At 40.9% G+C, this 20,141-nt stretch overlaps 1 protein-coding gene across 1 annotated transcript in view; it reads left to right on the top strand.

Annotated features, from left to right (window-relative positions):
- The window catches only part of CFAP58 (cilia and flagella associated protein 58), a 119,864-nt gene that overhangs the window by 36,962 nt on the left and 62,761 nt on the right, over window positions 1-20,141 (top strand). The window contains exons 10-14 of the mRNA XM_043985746.1: window positions 87-248; window positions 1,359-1,505; window positions 8,276-8,416; window positions 8,690-8,913; window positions 11,545-11,656. Of these exons, the coding sequence (XP_043841681.1) occupies window positions 87-248; window positions 1,359-1,505; window positions 8,276-8,416; window positions 8,690-8,913; window positions 11,545-11,656 (786 nt within the window). The remainder of the gene's footprint in view (window positions 1-86; window positions 249-1,358; window positions 1,506-8,275; window positions 8,417-8,689; window positions 8,914-11,544; window positions 11,657-20,141) is intronic.

The raw sequence follows: 20,141 nt of genomic DNA, 5'->3' as shown, positions 1-20,141 counted from the left end.
TTTAGCTAAAGATCTCCCCATTTGCTGCAAATTGGTCATTGCAGCAGGATTATTTAATCATATCTGTTTTCTTGTATGTGCTTTAGGTTCTCACAAACATGGAAGACATCAAGATCCGTGAGATGCAGATCTTTGACTATAGGAAAAAAATAGCCGAGTCAGAGACTAAATTAAAACAGCAGCAGAACCTGTATGAAGCTGTGAGATCAGACAGGAACCTCTATAGCAAAAATCTGATTGAAGCTCAGGTAAAGAAAACTTTTTCTCTCCCCTTTAAGCATTATTTCCCTTACTCTTTAAAAATATTTCCTAAATGCCTTAATTGAAAGACAACTTAGATCAGGGAAAAAAGCACATCATTTGAGACATTTTATCTTTTTTTTTTTTTAAGAGAAAATTCATTTGTATAGACACTTAGAAGTCCCAACCACTTGTTGATTACTATTGATCAAGATTATTAGTGCCTTCCCTTTGAGATAACCTTCTACTTATGCTTATATCATGTATATACAATATTTTGGCATGTAGAATCCCCTATTAGAATGTGAACTTCTTGATGGCAGGGACTGTGTTTTGGACTTTCTTTGTATCCCTAGTGCTTAGCACATACAGTTAGTGATTAATAAATACTTATTGACTGACTGACATAGTAGGATTGTTGGAACAGTTCTTTTAACTATTGGATAGAATTACCATTCTTCCCTTTTTAAGCTTAAAATAATGCCCATAGTAATTAAGAATCAGGGAGATATCAGACGCTTATGATCTAAGTACAAACCTTAGAGACAGAATCTCTGTTATAATTTTGGCTTGTGTTGCCAGTTCTTTTTTGTTATTTAGTCATTTTCAGTCATGTCCAACTCTTCATGATCCTTTGGGGGTTTTCTTGGTAAAGATATTGGAGCAGTTTGTTGTTTCGTTTTCCAGGTTATTTTACAGGTGAGGAAGCTGAAGCAAACAAGGTTAAGTGGCTTGTCCAGGGTCACACAGCTAGTGAGTGTTTGAGGCTAGATTTGAACTCAGTAAGACGAATCTTTCTGACTCCAGGTCCAGCATTCTTATCTACTGTGCTACCTAGCTGCCCTTGCCAGTTCTTAGTTTTCTGTAGAATGAGGATAATACTGTAATAACATCTAGGATCTGAATATTAATAGTTTAAAGTACTTGAAGACTGATGGAGAAACAGGAGTAATATAAAGTGAAAAGGAGTAATTCTAGATGGTAATAGGATCAAGAGATTATTTAAGAGTTAAATTATCCTTGAAGCTCTTAGGTTTTTTGCTATCGATACATCTTGAGCATTAACAGGAATGGTGGATATCTTTTTCAAACATTTTTTCTTCCTTTCATCTTGTCAGGATGAGATTACAGAAATGAAGAGGAAGTTGAAGATTATGACCCACCAGGTAGATCAACTGAAAGAAGAAATATCTTCCAAAGAAGCAGCACTTGTGAAATTACACCTGGAGCACCAGCGCATAGAAAAAGAGAAGGAAACTTTGAAGGTAACTCCATCGATGTGACTAGAATAGAAGGGTGCCTGGGATACAGTCTGAAATGCCTTCTCTCAGGCTGAATGCTCAAGGACAGCAACCATCTGCTCGTATTAGCATTTTAGACGTCTTTGGATCTACATCCAACAATTTTGAAAGAGGGAGCTCAGCTACTCAAGTCTTGGCTAGGATCTAGGCAGTTGAATGACAGATTTGTTTTTCCTTCTTCCACTCTTGATTTTGACATAAGAGAAACCTCTTCTGATGTTTTAAATGTGAAAACATATTGGAGTCTTGTATAATTCTGCTTGGAGAATATAGTATAAAATAGGTCAACTTGGAACCCTATCCAAGATAGTTGTATTTCTTTTAATTGGAAGTATCAGAGGGAATCTCAGTTAAATACTACTTCATTTCTAATTTGGTCCTGGAATAGGGGTTCTATGAATCACATCTTAGCAAAGCTCTTGTGTAATTCCATTTAGAGGCATTATTTGAGGATTGAGTAGGAGGTCTGGTTTTGCTTCTAGAACAAGAGTTCTTAACGTGGAGTCCATGAACCCTCATTGTATCAGATTTCAGGATTTCCTTGAACTCAGATGGGAAAAAATTAATCTCTATTTTCACTAACCTTTGGTTTACGTTGTCCTCCTGTGTATTTTATTTTTCACTCTTAAAAACAGTATTCTCAGAAGGGTTCATGACATAAAAAGGTTAAGAATCTCTATGAGTCTAGAGTATAACATACATGTCTGGATGAATATTTTAAATGTCCTACACACAATTAACATCTTTATTGCCTCTGCTCCTTTAGATTTGTCCTCTGAATATAGTAAGGTATTAGTTAAGGTTTGTTTAAAGTGGGTCCCGGGGGCAGCTAGGTGGCACAGTGGATAGAGCACTGGCCCTGGATTCAGGAGGACCTGAGTTCAAATCCGGCCTCAGACACTTAACACTTACTAGCTGTGTGACCCTGGGCAAGTCACTTAACCCCAATTGCCTCACCAAAAAAAAAAGTGGGTACCTCTGTATTCTCAGATTTGTAAGACATATACCTATGATCATCATTATCACACAACCATAGATATGTTCTGAATGATGCCTTACAATGAAACCAAGTCAAAGACCATGTAGGAACCTCTACTGTCACCAGAGGTGGTAGTAGAATACTGAGATTGTGGCTCAAGGTCAGATCTGGTAGACGTCAGATGTCAGACATCAGACATCAGACAGCCGAAGTTCCTTCTATCCTATTGGGCTTTCCAGAGTTACTTTTCATTGCATAACTTCAACCCAGGAGATAAAATATATGTAAAGAATTTTCAGAGAACCAGTGGAACCCAACCTGCCTGGGAAGGACCTTTTCAGGTATTATTGACAACTCCTACTGCCATTAAAATTGGTGAAAAAGACTCATGGATTCATTGCTCTCATATAAAGCCTGCACCATTCATAGGTGAAGAGATTTCAGATAGACCTGAGGTAGATGCTAAAAAGCTAAAAACCCTAACGATAGCAACTGTTAAAGAGCAAAGAGAGTTCAGAGGAAATAGGCAGTTCCCATTTGATAATCCCACTGATCAGTTAAATGCTTTGGGACTCAGTCTTCGTAAAGTATCAGGAGACGGAAATTGCCTTTTTAGGGCTTTAGCAGACCAGCTAGAAGGTCACTGTAGAAATCATCTCAGACACAGACAAGAAGCTGCTTCTTATATGATTAACCATAGACAAGAGTTTGAGTCTTTTATAGTAAATGACTCCCCTTTTGAAGAATATGTTGATGAATTAAAGAAATTTGGAAAGTGGGGAGGAAATGATACAATTGTAGCATTTGCTAAGCAGCATCAGCTGAATGTTGTGGTTCATCAATTAAATCAGCCTTTATTGAAAATCAGTGGCACAGACAAACCTGATGCTAGAGAACTCCACATTTTCTACCATAAAGAACATTATGACAGCATTAGAAAGATCAATGACAATTCAGAAACCCCTGCCACTTTGGCTTGCAGAGAATTGGGGAACCAGTTAAAACAATGTGGCATACCCCAAACTCTAGCAGCTTAAATACCTTATAATTTAACAAGCATTTCCTTCTACAGGCAAAAGCACTGAAGCACATGGCCTAGTTTTCTGGCCCACCTCAACTATTTTTTAAAAAATTCTTTTGTTTTGACTTTTGAAAGGCACTAAAAAAACCTGGAATTCACCACACCTTTAAGTTCTTTAAAAGCACAAAAGGGTGCTTAGCGAATCTTTTGTTTTTTATTTTTATTTTTGGTTTTGCTTTGTTTCTTGACTTTTGTTTCTTTTGCTTTTCTTTAAAACTAAATTTTATAAACTAAGTGATTATTCAAAGACATTTTAAGTATATGCTGTGGGTGAGGCTATCGGGCCTCAGAAGCTACCAGAATTCTTTTTTTTTACTCTTTCTTTTTGAGAGAACCATGAGTTCTAATGAGTTTTGTTTTATTTATTTATTTTTTCTCCTTTCTCTTTTATGTTGTTCTGTTTAACTAAAAAAGACCAGAAAGGGTTATTGAACCCTATTGCTTGATACCTCACTGAAAACATTGAATATTGAAATCTTATTTCTTTTTGAAAAATTAATCACCACTTTAAGTATCTGCTACTGTTATACTAGAGAATTCATGTATAAGATGATGTGGTTTACTAGCTAAAAGAAGATTATGTGATAATGTCTAATGTAATCAGCTATTTACATTCGTTTATTATTTATATGTCATCATACTCTGGGTATGGTTTGGAATTATTGTATATATCACTAATATATTCTCAGTTATGCAGCATAGCACGCATTTTTACCATCATACTGTCTTTGGTGAAATTAATGAGATTTTGGAAGTATGGAAACTTATCATTTCAGAGACTAATTTGCTGTGAACTCTGATGCAGGCCCTGTAGAGAATATATGTGCAACAAAAGGAGAGACAGGTATATGTAAGTCCATGGTTTGCTTATGATGGTGACTATGTAGAGCACAATTACTAGGCACAGTCCAGTATTCATCCTCTCTCCCTCCTAATTTAACCTAATTTAACTGAACTTAATTATCTTTTTATCTCACTCAGTTGAACTCACCTGTGGCCTAGCACAATCACTGGCTGTCTCGGAACCATGAGATATGGTATGATAACCTTTCCATAACATTTTCAGGTGTCATGAACACATACTAAATTTGGCTTTGATCCAGACACATGGTGGTAAAAAGTGTTACACATTGCATAACTACCTCAACCCTCTATTACAAGTCTAACCATATAAAGGAAGGAATGTAATGGAATTTATTAATTTGATCATTGACAATGCTATGCTAAGGTTTAGTAAAAATACAGCAATTCAAACAGTTAAAGAAGAGAATCCAGCTTTTCAGTGTTCCGTCAAGGAAACATTTTGTTTCTTGAGGAACAACAGGGGGGACTGTAATGATTGGAATGACGCCACCTACTGGAGACTTGCTGTGGAGAGCTCCACCATGAGGAAAATGCCTCAGAGGCATTGTGGCTTTTCCTTGGCGTCAGGAAATGACGCTTGCTCATGGGTGCTGTCTATCAAGTCTACCAGCCAATCAACTGGAGGAGCCTCCTATGGTCTGGGAGGAGACAGGAAGGAGGAAAGGGAGCCTGCGCAGGGAGCGCAGGCCCTTTTTGGCTTCCGGACTTGATGGTGGTGGCGGCAGAGGACTTCACAGGAGATTTGAGGAAAGATAGGAATGCCAGGCTGTTAGAATTCTGTTCTCAATCTTTTTCTTTCTATTTTCCAATAAACCCTTAAAACCCTAAACTCGTTTTATCAGTGATTTTTAGTCAGTTTCCCCCAAACTGGGGGAACACATTAGAATCCACATTTAGAATCTTAAATTACACACTTCTTATCATGAGATTTCTATAAAGCAGTATAGGTGTAGGCTTCCCTCCAGGGGAGTGTGAACTCTGTCCAGTTTGTTATGATGTGAGGCGCCTTTTGACAGGGCAGCCTAATTTACTGCTTTTCTATAGGGCTGAGAGAAGAACAGACTTCATACTAGGTCATTCTTGTCTTCAATTAGTGCCATCAAAAGAGGGAATCGTGCTGTTTTCCGTACTGTGTTTCTCTCATCAATTCCTTGCTAGGTTTGACTGACTCCTTGTGATTCTAAACATCGTCAGCATGTTATAGTCATGACAGGATGTCAATAGATCTTAGTAAAGTTGATGAATTTGGGCTTATATATCCCAGACTTATTTCATCAACAATGAAGGAACCGTCTGATTTGGAATGTATGCCTTTCAGTCCTAACAAGCCCCTGATTCTGTCTAGTCACCTCCAAATCATCCTGCATCACTTTGACAGTTCTTTGATTTCTGGTGAATAATTCAGCAGCCAATGCTATATGTCCAGAGCCAAGTGTCATATTACACAGTATCTTTTCACCTAATCCACTCTGTCTCATTTCATGGATTGGGGAGCAGTAGCAGAAGAAGAGAACCTAATTATTTTGTAGCAAGAAGACTCAATTAGTTCTGTTTGCTCTGCTGAGACAGAAGCAGGCAATTTTGGTAAAACACAGAATAGTTGATAGGCTCCTATACTATGAATAAGAAACATCTTGACTAAATAAAATAGATTTATCCCAGGGCAGAGACACCAAAGAAGCTACTGTATTTAGCAGCTCATGATCATTGTGCCTGCTGAAGCTGTGTCATCTTAGCAGATGCTAGAACCACAAACATCTCTTAGAACATGACTTCAGTTGGATGGATCTTTTTTGGGACCTAGAAATAGTTAAGACCTTGACCATGCAAGACAACACAGATTTATAACTGCGAAATGCGTAAGATTCAAGATTTTTGTTTGCTGCCAACATCTAATGCCATAGCTTGTTTACAGCTCACTTATCTATGACATAAGGAAACCATTCAGAATTGTGATATATTATAAAAAGAATTATATAGCAATACCAAGTGCATGAACAGTTTTACATTTTTGGACAGATACTTTTACATGCTGTTGATTGCATTTTAATATAACAGGGCTTACATTTTGTTCTCTTGATGGATTCAGATCAGCTCTTGGTACTTAGTAAAATGGAAGTGAATGTTGCACATCTGGGAAAATAAAAGTTTTATTAAAGAAAACACGAGCTGAGCAGGTATTTTATCATTGTAGTCTCTGTCATATTAAGTGATTGTAGAAACTGAAACGTTGATCCTCTACCCTTTTATTTTTTCCTCTGCAGAAGTAAAATTTAGATTAGATTGCCTTCAGAACTTATTTCTCTTTGTCCCTAGACCAAAGAATATTTCACGAATGAACAAACAGAACATCCTTTTTTACCTTGTTTATATGGTCTTTGGTTGCATCTAGTTCATTAAGATATATCTGTATTATGGAATAGTATATACCTTTTGTTTGAATAAGTTTGAGATATGAAATTAGTGATCTTTGGGACCCCTCTGTATTACAGGCAGACCCTATGTAGGGATTAACTCATAAGACATATGGGAGGGGCTTTTTGCCACCTGAAGACCTTTCTATAGTGTACCTAGGGGATCTTTCTAATATCGTCCTTGAAGAAATGACCATCTCTCCTACTCCATGGATCACAGGTCTAATCTTGGGACTATGCAACACTTTTTTTGGTTCTGACACCTTAACCTTGGTTTTCAGAATCTCCTGTAATTCCAAGCCTTGTTGGAAGATGAGCTCAGTTTGCACTTTTCTTCCCATGCCTTGTTACCAATCATTAAGGCTGACATTCTGATTTGGAATACCCACTTACCTTTTAACCTTGTCTAAAACCTCTCAGTGTCATGCTGGTCTTTAAAGATAGGAATGTTATTCATGTAGTTATTTCACTAAGCTAGTTGCAGTCCCATTTTTATTCATGCTGGTTCTGTTACCTAGAATAGTCCTCTTACCTCCACTTAGCTAATTATTACCTATGTAGTCCTTATCTCATCTCCTTTGTGAAACCTTTGCTAAAAACCCTAAACCCTTATGGCCTTTCCTTATATTAGGGTGGTGTTTATTGTATGGTTCAATTTTTATTTATCAGATGCTACATTGTATTGTTAGTTATCTTTTCATGTATGCATATGTCTAATCACCTCTGCTAGACTGTAAGCTTCCTGTAGACAGAGGCTATGTCTTATCTTTTTATTTCCTTTAGTGCTTAGCATGGTGCCTCACACATAGTGAGCACAACAGTGTTTTTGTTGGGTATGTGTGATAAAATGGGGTATGTTTTATTTCCTCTACTAAACTGCATGAAATTCCCATAGTGCCCTACACATAGTTGGTCTCATTAAACATTTGATCAAATTTTTGCTTATAACCCAAGTGGCCCCCAAAGTCAACTTGTAAGTGTATAAGACCAGCATGTTAACTCTAAAATATAATGTCCCTATGTCCTCAGCACGGTTCTTTATATATTCTATGTATGCTCCCTTGGTAGTTAGTTGGGATGCCGTAAAATGCTGCTGAATACAAATGAAGACTTCACTACACATATATGGCAAAATGTTAGAAATTCCTCTTGGGCATAATTCACAGAATAAACATGTTTACTATAATGTGCATTACTACATTTCCTTATTTGTTTCTTTGTGTTGGACTTGTGTTCTTTCAGTTTTGTATTTGCTCATGAGAATGATCAGAGCCATGTTGAATGAACCAACCTAGAAATGTTCGTGAAGCTCAATGGTGCATCTAAATCCTTATCCTCAATTCGTACTTTGTGTGGTTACTAAGCAAAATTTGTCTGGGTCTTTTGTTCCTGTCAGGCTGAGCTGCAGAAGCTGAGACAACAAGCCCTCGAGACCAAACATTTTATTGAAAAACAAGAAGCTGAGGAGAGAAAACTCCTGAGAATTATTGCTGAGGCTGATGCTGAGAGGTTGAGGCAAAAGAAGGAATTGGATCAGGTGGGAAGACTATTCATCAAGAAATGAAGGGGGTTTGAGTCAACTCAAGATCATTCTTTCTTTCTCTCTAAGCTCTTCCATCTCTGGAAAGAATAGTTCATCTCTGTCTCTTTCATTTGCTGAATATGAAATACAATATATACAGTGCCTAGCACAGAGGAAGCACTTAATCAAATGCCTTCTTACTTGGTTGATGACGAATGCCTTATTAAAACCAACTTTTCTTCCCAGTGACTAACATTGTTCATGGCACTATGTTTCTTTCTTTTCTAGGTCATAAGTGAGCGAGATATTTTGGGATCTCAGTTGGTTAGGCGGAATGATGAGCTTGCTTTGCTCTATGAGAAGATCAAGATCCAGCAGTCTGTACTGAACAAAGGAGAAAGTCAGTATAACCAAAGAATAGAAGACATGCGCATCCTTAAACTGGAGATCAAGAAACTGCGCCGAGAAAAGGGAATTCTTGCCAAAAGTGTGGCAAACGTGGAAGAACTCAGGTTGAGATATCCCAAACATATTTCATTAGCAGTTGTGGTCAATGTTACCATACTGGGAACAGTGGAAACAATTGGTTTTTACTTTTGTTTCTCAACACATATCTCTAATAAGTTAGCAAAAAGAAACATATTCTATTACAGAATGTTATAGACGATCGTAGAGCTAGAAGAGACCTTGGAAATAACCTAATTTAGCCCCCTTCCCAATTTTGTTTTATAGAGGAGGAAATGGTGGCCTAGAAAGATTAAGTGTCTTTCTCCGGGTCACCCATCTCGTAAATTGTGGAGGCGGTAGTAGAACCCGGGTCTTTCAACTCCTAGTGCTTTTTCCACTATTTCATATGCTGGGTAGAGTGTTGTCATGTAAATAACGCCCCATGATAATAACCTTTACCTATTTTCTTTTTGTGGGCTTATATATAGATTCGAAGGAGGAGAAAAATATAGTTCTAGCATCATTGAGAACAACATTTCTTTATTTGCCACATTCATTTTTAAAAATTGAGTTCCAAATTCTCTCCTTCCCTCCAGCCCCTCCCCCACCCATTGAGAAGGCAAATAATATTATACATGTGAAATCATGCAGAACATTTTCTTATTTCTATGTTGCAAAAAAGCAAGAACAATACATTGAAAAAAGGTAGAAAACAATGTTTCCTTAGGGTTTTTTTTTTCTTATTGTTGAATCCTTTCAGTAATATCTGACTCTTTGTAGCCCCTTTTGGGGTTTTTTCCAAAGCTATTGGAGTGATTTTCCACTTCTTTCTCCAGCTCAATTTATAGATAAGGAAACTGAGGCAAACAGTTTTAAGTGACTTTCCCAGGGTTACACAACTAGTAAATGTCCGAGGTCATATTTGAACTCAGGTCCTCCTGATTCCAGTGCCACTTCTCAAACCACCGTCATCTAGCTATCCTATCTCAATGTTTTATCTTTGAGTACTTTTGTTATGGGAGAATGCTTTTTAAAAAAAAGTCTTGTGTTATGTAAGACGCATTCTCCCTTTGGGAAAACAGTTTCATGGTTTATAGAGGTATTGTGGGGCTTTTCAGAAACCAGAGTAAGAGGTCCTGGACTTTTCAAGTACTTCTTTCTATTACTTGCAGGCTCCTGGGGAAGCATCAGAAGTCACAGGTGGACATTCATTAACTGTAAAAAAAAAAAAAGGGCACCTTTTGAATCTACTGCCCAAATTCATTGTATTAAAAATGATTTTGACATTTAAAGGGCCAACACCTGTAGAGGTCATTTTGTCACCTGCTCTGAGGATCTGGTTTGACTGGTCCTTCAGGGATTATCTCTGCTCTGCCTCCATTGACTTGAACATTCTTACTCTCCTACTCTTGCTAAGCCTGTACCAAATAGTGGGGACATCTCCAATATATGCTTTTAATTCTTAGCAATCAGCTCTGAGCTGCCTTTTGAGTGAACATAGTACAGTTAATTCTAATGGCTTACCTTGCTAATGAGGGGAAGTTGGATTATTAGTTTGAATGAAGCAATTAAGTCAAAGAGACTGCTTAATATTAGCTCTCTGCAAGCCCATGGGAGAAGGGCACAGATAATAATATCTTTGCTACCCTTTGTCATCAGTATTTTGCCTTCACCCTCCATCATTCTTCAAGCTTTTTGTGAATTACGTGGTAGCAGGCCCACAGTAAAGCACAGTGTATTTGAAAAAAAAAATATTAGGCTGAAAGGCAAGGGACCAGACTTCTAGTCCCACCCTTGGCTGCCGTTTGTTTAGTTGTCATGCTCTCTTTTTGAGATTTCCTCCCATCTATAAAATGAGGGGGTTGTACAAAATGGCTTATAAGGCCCCCTTTTAGCTTTAAAATCCCGTGATCCAAATTGAGCATAGTAATATTCATTAATTAACAAGTTCCACATATCTTTTGGGTGAGTGTTAGAGCCACATACAAAATATCAGCATTATAAAGAAGTAGCCTAGGAATTATTCTTGCAGTTTTTAAGCATCTGTTTGGGTTGCCTGGGATTTGGTTTTGAAAAAAACAAAGCAAGAACCCAAACCAAAGCGTATTGCTTTCCTTAAAAAGATGTTGAGGAAGGTGGCAGAGCCTTAGACGAAATCTACTTTAGCATTGTGTAGAGTTTGGGGGATGAAGTGCAAACAACATAGGCTCTGGAATCAGCAACCAGAGTCTCAGACCCTACATCTGATGCGGCTGGGGGCAGGCCAGTCAATCTCCATAGGCTACAGTTTCCTTATCTGGAAAGCAAGAGGGTTAGACAAGGTGGTCTTTGAGGTTCCTTTCACCTCAATCTTTGATTCTTTGATTCCTCCTAGTTGGAGCGTAACACCAGGAAGCCAGATGCCTTGAGTTGAGAATGCAGATTTATCCCACTGTTTGTGGGTGTTGTCGTGAACTCCTAAATTAGAGCTGTAACAGCTCATTTGCCTCTGAATCTCCCCCCCTTCATAAATCACAAAATTGTTAAACCAAGTGATGAAACTGGGTTACTTTAATAGCTAATATGTATTTCTGTATCTTAAAAGTCTTTCCCAAATCCAAGTTTTCTCCTAAGATTTCTTCTGTGTTGAATATTGTGATGATGTAATACTCAAATTGGTACCAACTTTCTTTACCAAGAGACTTTGTCTTATTCAGGCAGGAGCTTTTTCACATGCAAAGAGAATTCTTAAAGGAAAGGACCCGCTGCAGAGCCCTGGAGGAGGAACTAGAGAACCCCATGAATATACACAGATGGAGAAGATTGGAGGTAACATCTGGCAAGCGTTATTCCATTGCCAACTCTGCTCCTCTACCCCACACACATTTTCTAACCTAGAGCGCCACATGAAACATGGCTTTGTTTAATGCTATGCAAATTGTCGCTTATAGAAGAAGACTGGGTGAAATGTAAATTGTGCTGTTCCAGAGGCAGATGATTCAATCGGGTTTTGTTTAAGAAGTCTCTGGCAAAACTCTGCCTACTTGGAGGCTTAAAAAGATGTTCAAACTCAAGACGTGGGCTGGTTTCACTCACCAGTCTATGGCCATTGGTTAGGCTGTTTACTGCCAGATAACTTCTGTTTCTGGCTACCACCTTTTCTTTGATTGTACTGCCGGTAGCATCCTTACTAGCTTTCATTCAGGCTTTGCATCCTTTTCTTTCTTGGAGGAAGCAGGTGTCTCTTGAATTAGCCCCTTTTGTGAAGGACTAGTGGATAGATAAGGCATTTACTACATTCTTACTATGTGCCAGGCCCTTAGTACAAGTACAAAGACCAGTAATTTTATTAACTAAGGCCCTTCTCTTTGGGATTTTTCAAAAGTACCCCTGGTGGATAACATATAAACAATTTTACTTTAATTTTATGTCTTCCTGGTAGTCATTACCACCAACCACCCACCACAGGTGTTGTATTAAACCAAGAAAAACAGACAGATAAAATTGAAAGGCAGGCTCTGTGTGTTCAGGAAGATGGTAGGTGCATCTTTTAGTTGCTCCCACAACACTCATATAAGAAAGAGGCCTGAGACTAACTGAACAACTCAAGTGTTAGGAGAATATTAATATTTTGATGGAAGGAAAATTGAAGTAATGGGGGAAATTAGCCAAATAGATTTCAAAAAGTAATTTGTTTTCTAAAAAATTTTAATGAAGTATTAAAGGTAATGCTTAATAAATTGTTATGTAAATAAATAGGCCTGAATTTTAACAACATTCAGGTCTGCCAAGAGACACTGTGCCAAATGTAGTCCAAATATTTGGATATCAGTTGGCTCTGTTGGATATCTTTTAAATAAAATCAGAGCCAACTGAAATTTCTTTCTTTTTTTCCAAATTCATTCATCCCTAGTCAAATTCCCAGAGTCACTTAGCTGTCTTACTAAATGAGTGAGAATATGGATGCTCTTGAAGACATCTAGTTGGACTGTGAATTCATTTACTGACAACATTCTTCATTCCTTGTGTTTCTGTTCATGCCTCTACAAAGCTTAATTTTATGTCAGGGTTTCTTAAAAAAAAGAAAAAATAGAAGCTTTAGAAAGAATTTGAAAATATTCAGATGGACTTTTTTTTCAGGGCACTACATTAAATTGACATGCCAGGCCAATTGAAAGTGGGCTCAGAAAATACAGAGAATAATTACTGATTTTTATTTCTGTGCCATGAGTTTAGATTGGGGATAGATAGTAATAGAAGACCTCCTTTCTGTATCATGACCCTATGTAACAATGAAATGTGGTCACAGGCTGCTACTAATTATCACACACATATTTATCAGAAACCCATCCCACTCCTGATGTGAATGAAACTCCTTGTTATTTTTGAAGGTGGGGACGATATTGAAGGATGGTTGAACTGTTCTCTTTAAAAATATGACAGTGTTCATTGGAGGGATACGTTTGATTAGCACCCAATTTCCTTTTAGTGACTAAATAGTGCTATAGATAAGGCATTTGCAGAGTTGTTAGCTCCTTCTTCTGGATTAGCTTTCCATGATCCCATGATCCCATGCCTTTCTAATCCTCTCTGGTATTAAGGTGAGGTCCCACACCCAAATACACTAAGGTCTAAAGGATCACAGCTGGGGAAGGGACCTCATTGCCTAACTAGTTTAAGCTCCTCATTTAAAAATTTTTTTTTTAAATCTCTTTTTTTTTTTTTTTTGGTGAGGCAGTTGGGGTTAAGTGACTTGCCCAGGGTCACACAGCTAGTAAGTGTTAAGTGTCTGAGGTCGGATTTGAACTCAGGTACTCCTGAATCCAGGGCCAGTGCTCTATCCACTGTGCCACCTAGCCGCCCTAAGCTCCTCATTTTTATAGATGCAGATGTTTTCTGAGGCTATTCTCTGGGCAACTTGCAATTCCTTGAAGGGTTCTTTCCTTGCCATAAGTACCTGCTGTAATTGTACCATAAGAATGATGATTTCTGGTCCTATCTGGATCTGACAGTAGGGATAGTTTCAGTATCCCCAGTGCCTATCACAGAGTAGATCTCCAATAAATACTTGTTGATCGATGTCTGGTATGACTAACCTACTTTTCCTTTGAGGAGCCCTTTAAAACTTCTTAAGTGTCTTTGGCAAGAACAAGACTGATGATGGTAGATGTAAAATTGATTTTTTGACCTTTCCTAGGAAATAATCATCTTGGTGAAATAGAGTACAGAACTTGAGGTCAGGAAGATGTGAATTAGGATCCTGCTTCAGATACTTACTGACTCTCTGACCCAACACAAGCCACTTAACATCTCTCTAACTCAGTTTTCCTCATCTGTAAAATGAGGCTAATGATAGAATCTATTTCACAGGATTGTTATGAAGATCAAATAAGATAATATGTGTAAAATACTCAGAAACTTTAGGGAGTAACATAAATGTTGGTGAAGTCAACAAACACTTATTAAGCACCCACTGTGAGCCAAGTACAATGAAGAGTACTGAGGATACAAATGAAGGTAAAAAATAGTCCCTGCTCCCAAGGAGCTCACAGTCTAATGCAGGAGACAACATGCAAACAACTATGTGCAAACAAGATATAGGTAGGATAAATTGGGGTACTCTCAGAGGGAAGGCACCAAGGTTAAGGAGGGGCAGGAAAGACTTCTTGCTTAAGGTGGGGTTTTATCTGAGACTTAAAGGAAGCTAGTCAAGCCAGGAAGAAGAGATGAGGGGGGAGAACATTCCAGGGGTGGGGGACAGTCAGAGAAAGTGCACTGAGTTTGGAGATGAAATATTGTATATGATGAACAGCAAAGAGAGCAGTGTCATTGGTTTGTAGATTACATGGTGTGGAGTAAGGTGTAAGAAGACCAGGAAGATAAAAATGGCCAAGTTATGAAAGGCTTTGAATGGCAAACAAGAGACTTTTATATTTAATCCTGGAGAGGTGATAGGCAGCCAATGGAGTTTGTTGAGTAGGAGGTGACATGGTCAGACCTGCCTTTTAGGAAGATCAATTTGACAGCTGAGTTAAGGATGGACTGGAGTGGGGAGAGACTTGAGGTCGACCAACCAGCAGCCTTCTGCAGTAGTTCAGGTATGAGATGATGAGGGCCTATACTAGGGTGGTTACAGTGTCAGAAGAGAGAAGTGGGTGTTGGAGAGATTTTACAAAGTAGGAATTGCCTGGACTTGAAAGTTGATTTGATATGAAGGGAGGGGAGAGAGAAAGGAGTTGAGAATGACACCTAGGCTATAAGGCTGAGTGACTGAGAGGATGGTGGTGCCCTTAGTAGTAATAGGAAAATTAGGATTAGGAAAAGGTTGGGGTAGAAGGAAGATAGTGCATTCAATTTTGGACATGTGGGAGTATAAGATGTCTATGGAATATCCAGTTCAAGATGTCTAATAGGTAGTTGAATTTGTGAAACTAGAGGTTAGATAGAAGTTATCCCTGGAGACATGAGGACTATCAACATAGAGATGATCACTAAATGAAAGAGTATAATGAAAAAAGAGAAAAGAGGTGAGAACAGAGCCTTGAGGGAAACTTTTGGGGAGTGGTTTGGCCTGGATGAAGAAACAGCAAAAGAAACTGAGAAGGAGTATTCAGACAGGTTGGAAAAGGAGAGAGAGAGAGAGAGAGAGAGAGAGAGAGAGAGAGAGAGAGAGATATGGAGAGAGGGAGAGAGAGAGATATGGAGAGAGGGAGAGAGAGAGAGATATGGAGAGAGGGAGAGAGAGAGAGATATGGAGAGAGGGAGAGAGAGATATGGAGAGAGGGAGGGAGAGAGAGATATGGAGAGAGGGAGGGAGAGAGAGATATGGAGAGAGGGAGAGAGAGAGATATGGAGAGAGGGAGAGAGAGAGATATGGAGAGAGGGAGAGAGAGAGATATGGAGAGAGGGAGAGAGAGAGAGATATGGAGAGAGGGAGAGAGAGAGAGATATGGAGAGAGGGAGAGAGAGAGAGATATGGAGAGAGGGAGAGAGAGAGAGATATGGAGAGAGGGAGAGAGAGAGAGATATGGAGAGGGGGAGAGAGAGAGAGAGATATGGAGAGGGGGAGAGAGAGAGGGAGAGAGAGATATGGAGAGAGGGAGAGAGATATGGAGAGAGGGAGAGAGAGAGATGGAGAGAGGGTGAGAGAGATGGAGAGAGGGTGAGAGAGAGATGGAGAGAGGGAGAGAGAGATGGAGAGAGGGAGAGAGAGATGGAGAGAGGGAGAGAGAGAGATGGAGAGAGGGAGAGAGAGATGGAGAGAGGGAGAGAGAGATGGAGAGAAGGAGAGAGAGATGGAGAGAGGGAGAGAGAGAGATGGAGAGGGGGAGAGAGAGAGAGATGGAGAGGGGGAGAGAGAGAGATATGGAGAGAGGGAGAGAGAGAGATATGGAGAGGGGGAGAGAGAGAGATATGGAGAGAGGGAGAGAGAGAGATATGGAGAGAGGGAGAGAGAGATATGGAGAGAGGGAGAGAGAGATATGGAGAGAGGGAGAGAGAGAGATATGGAGAGAGGGGGAAAGAGAGAGAGATATGGAGAGAGGGGGAAAGAGAGAGAGATATGGAGAGAGGGGGAAAGAGAGAGAGATATGGAGAGAGGGGGAAAGAGAGAGAGATATGGAGAGAGGGGGAAAGAGAGAGAGATATGGAGAGAGGGGGAAAGAGAGAGAGATGGAGAGAGGGGGAAAGAGAGAGAGATGGAGAGAGGGGGAAAGAGAGAGAGATGGAGAGAGAGACAGAGGGAGAGAGAGACGGAGAGAGGGAGAGAGAGACAGAGGGAGAGAGAGACGGAGAGAGAGATGGAGAGAGGGAGAGAGAGACGGAGAGAGAGATGGAGAGAGGGAGAGAGAGACGGAGAGAGAGATGGAGAGAGGGAGAGAGACGGAGAGAGAGATGGAGAGAGGGAGAGAGAGACGGAGAGAGAGAGGGAGAGAGAGACATGGAGAGGGAGAGAGGGGGGGGAGAGAGAGACATGGAGATGGAGAGAGGGGGGGGGGAGAGAGACAGACAGACGGACAGATGGAGAGAGGGAGAGAGACACAGATGGAGAGAGGGAGAGAGACACAGATGGAGAGAGGGAGAGAGAGACAGATGGAGAGAGAGGGAGAGAGAGACAGATGGAGAGAGAGGGAGAGAGACAGATGGAGAGAGGGAGAGAGAGACAGATGGAGAGAGGGAGAGAGAGACAGATGGAGAGAGGGAGAGAGAGACAGATGGAGAGAGGGAGAGAGAGACAGATGGAGAGAGGGAGAGAGAGACAGATGGAGAGAGGGAGAGAGAGAGACAGATGGAGAGAGGGAGAGAGAGAGACAGATGGAGAGAGGGAGAGAGAGAGAGACAGATGGAGAGAGGGAGAGAGAGAGAGACAGATGGAGAGAGGGAGAGAGAGAGAGACAGATGGAGAGAGGGAGAGAGAGAGAGACAGATGGAGAGAGGGAGAGAGAGAGACAGATGGAGAGAGAGACAGATGGAGAGAGAGACAGATGGAGAGAGAGACAGATGGAGAGAGAGACAGATGGAGAGAGAGACAGATGGAGAGAGAGACAGATGGAGAGAGAGAGAGGGAGAGAGAGAGATGGAGAGAGAGACAGATGGAGAGAGAGAGAGAGGGAGAGAGAGAGATGGAGAGAGAGACAGATGGAGAGAGGGAGAGAGAGACAGAGGGAGAGATGGAGAGAGATGGAGAGAGAGAGAGAGAGAGAGAGAGAGGGAGAGAGGGAGAGAGGGAGAGACAGACGGACAGACGGACAGATGGAGAGACTGACAGAGACAGATGGAGAGACTGACAGAGACAGATGGAGAGACTGACAGAGACAGAGGGAGAGACTGACAGAGACAGAGGGAGAGACTGACAGAGACAGAGGGAGAGACTGACAGAGACAGAGGGAGAGACTGACAGAGACAGAGAGGGAGAGACTGACAGAGACAGAGAGGGAGAGACTGACAGAGACAGAGAGGGAGAGACTGACAGAGACAGAGAGGGAGAGACTGACAGAGACAGAGAGGGAGAGACTGACAGAGACAGAGAGGGAGAGACTGACAGAGACAGAGAGGGAGAGACTGACAGAGACAGAGAGGGAGAGACTGACAGAGACAGAGAGGGAGAGACTGACAGAGACAGAGAGGGAGAGACTGACAGAGACAGAGAGGGAGAGACTGACAGAGACAGAGAGGGAGAGACTGACAGAGACAGAGAGGGAGAGACTGACAGAGACAGAGAGGGAGAGACTGACAGAGACAGAGAGGGAGAGACTGACAGAGACAGAGAGGGAGAGACTGACAGAGACAGAGAGGGAGAGACTGACAGAGACAGAGAGGGAGAGACTGACAGAGACAGAGAGGGAGAGACTGACAGAGACAGAGAGGGAGAGACTGACAGAGACAGAGAGGGAGAGACTGACAGAGACAGAGAGGGAGAGACTGACAGAGACAGAGAGGGAGAGACTGACAGAGACAGAGAGGGAGAGACAGAGACAGACAGAGAGGGAGAGACAGAGACAGACAGAGAGGGAGAGACAGAGACAGACAGAGAGGGAGAGACAGAGACAGACAGAGAGGGAGAGACAGAGACAGACAGAGAGGGAGAGACAGAGACAGACAGAGAGGGAGAGACAGAGACAGAGACAGAGACAGAGGAGTGTCATGAAAATCTAGAGGGAAGAGAGTATCAAGGAGAAGAAACTGAGAGTGGCAAGAAGTTAAGGATGAGGTTTGAGAAAAGGTCATTAGATCTGGCAATTAAGAGATCATTGGTAAATTTGGAGAGGGCATTCTTAGCAGAATAATGAGTTCAGAGACTGGACTGCAGAGAGTTAAGAGGAGAGGAGAGGAAGTGGAAGCATCAATTGTAGACAGCTTTCTCAAAGAATTTCACCACAAAAGGGAAGAGAAATATGGGATGATAGTTAATATGGATGGATGGATCAAGTGAGGGTTTTGAGAGGATAGGGAGACCTCAGTATATTTATACACAAGTAGAAAAACAACCACTAGAGAGGGAGAGACTGAAGATAAGTGGGAAAGTAGGGATGACAAAAGGGCCAATCAGCTACAGAAGAGTGGATGCAATGAGAACACTGGTAGAAGTGTTGTAGAACTTGTAGAACACGCATGTAGAAGGCTACCTTGGCAAAAAGTGAAACCTCTTTTTGTGAGATGGGTAAAAGAGGAGGTAGTGGCAGAAGGCATCTAAGTAATATGAGATGAGGAGGAAAGGATAAGAGGGAGCTTTTGGTAAATGGCCTAATTTTATTTGGTGAAACATGAGGCATGGAACTCAACTGAGAGGGGTGGGGGAGGGGGAGCCATGGGAAGTTTGAGGAGGGATGAAGATATTTGGAAAGCTGCTGTGCTGAGTGGGATATTAACTAGGTTGCTGTAAAAGGATTTTCTTCCTGCAGTGAGGGTTCAGTTGAGATTATGTAACATGAAGCAGTAGTGGACCCCAGTAAACATGGTTTTGTGATTTTTTTCCAGCTTTATTCAGCAACATGTGAATATGATCAAAGGCAGTAGATGGCGAGAGTCATCCAAGCCTGAGGTTTGGCAGGGCAAAATCATTGATAAAATAAAAGGACAAGGGACTCATAAGAAGGGGACAATGTAGAATTGAATTGGTTCACCAAGAAGTCAAGATGAGAAGGGAGGGCAGTATAGCTAGAGCAGGAGTAATGCCCTGGGAAAGAACTGAAGGGTGCAGGGATTGGATAGCATGGTGAAGATGAAGAACAGGATTTGGCATTTCAAGGCAAAGGGAGAGGTGGAATGGCAACAGATTGTGCTCAGACAAAGGAGTTTCAGAGTTCATAAATAGGGAAGTGGAGCATTTGTGGGTGATAGCAAGACCATGATTTTGACCATCCTTGTGTATAGCTGAGGTTGAATGGAGGAGTAGGTCATATGAAGAAGTGTTTTGAGGGAGGGGTGTGTGTGTGTGTGTGTGTGTCTGTGAGTGAACGTCCCCTAGTATGAAGGCTGGAGTTGGGTAGGAGACTGTGAACCTGGTACTGAACTAATTGAAGAAGGAAGGCGAGTGTCCTGATTGTTAGTAGATAACAGCCACCAGACTCTTGGTTATGTGATAAATATTGATTGAATGAATCTCTAAAGAGGGGAAGTTACTCTGTGATGGTAGTAGCAAAAGAGTCTGGAAATGGCAATAGGAAGCAGGGAGTATTCTGATTCTCCTGCCAGTCAGTGAATGGTAGTGGTGGAGGTGGTATGAATAAAAGTGCAATCAATGTTGGAAATGGTGGCCAGGGGAAGCTGTATTGTGTCATCAGGAGGGAGCCAGGTCTCAGCGAGTACAAGAAGA

This window comes from Dromiciops gliroides, chromosome 2, assembly GCF_019393635.1.
Source record: "Dromiciops gliroides isolate mDroGli1 chromosome 2, mDroGli1.pri, whole genome shotgun sequence".
NCBI lineage: Eukaryota > Metazoa > Chordata > Mammalia > Microbiotheria > Microbiotheriidae > Dromiciops > Dromiciops gliroides.
The sequence above is the reverse complement of the archived record's forward strand: the minus strand, read 5'-3'. Positions and strand labels throughout refer to the sequence as shown.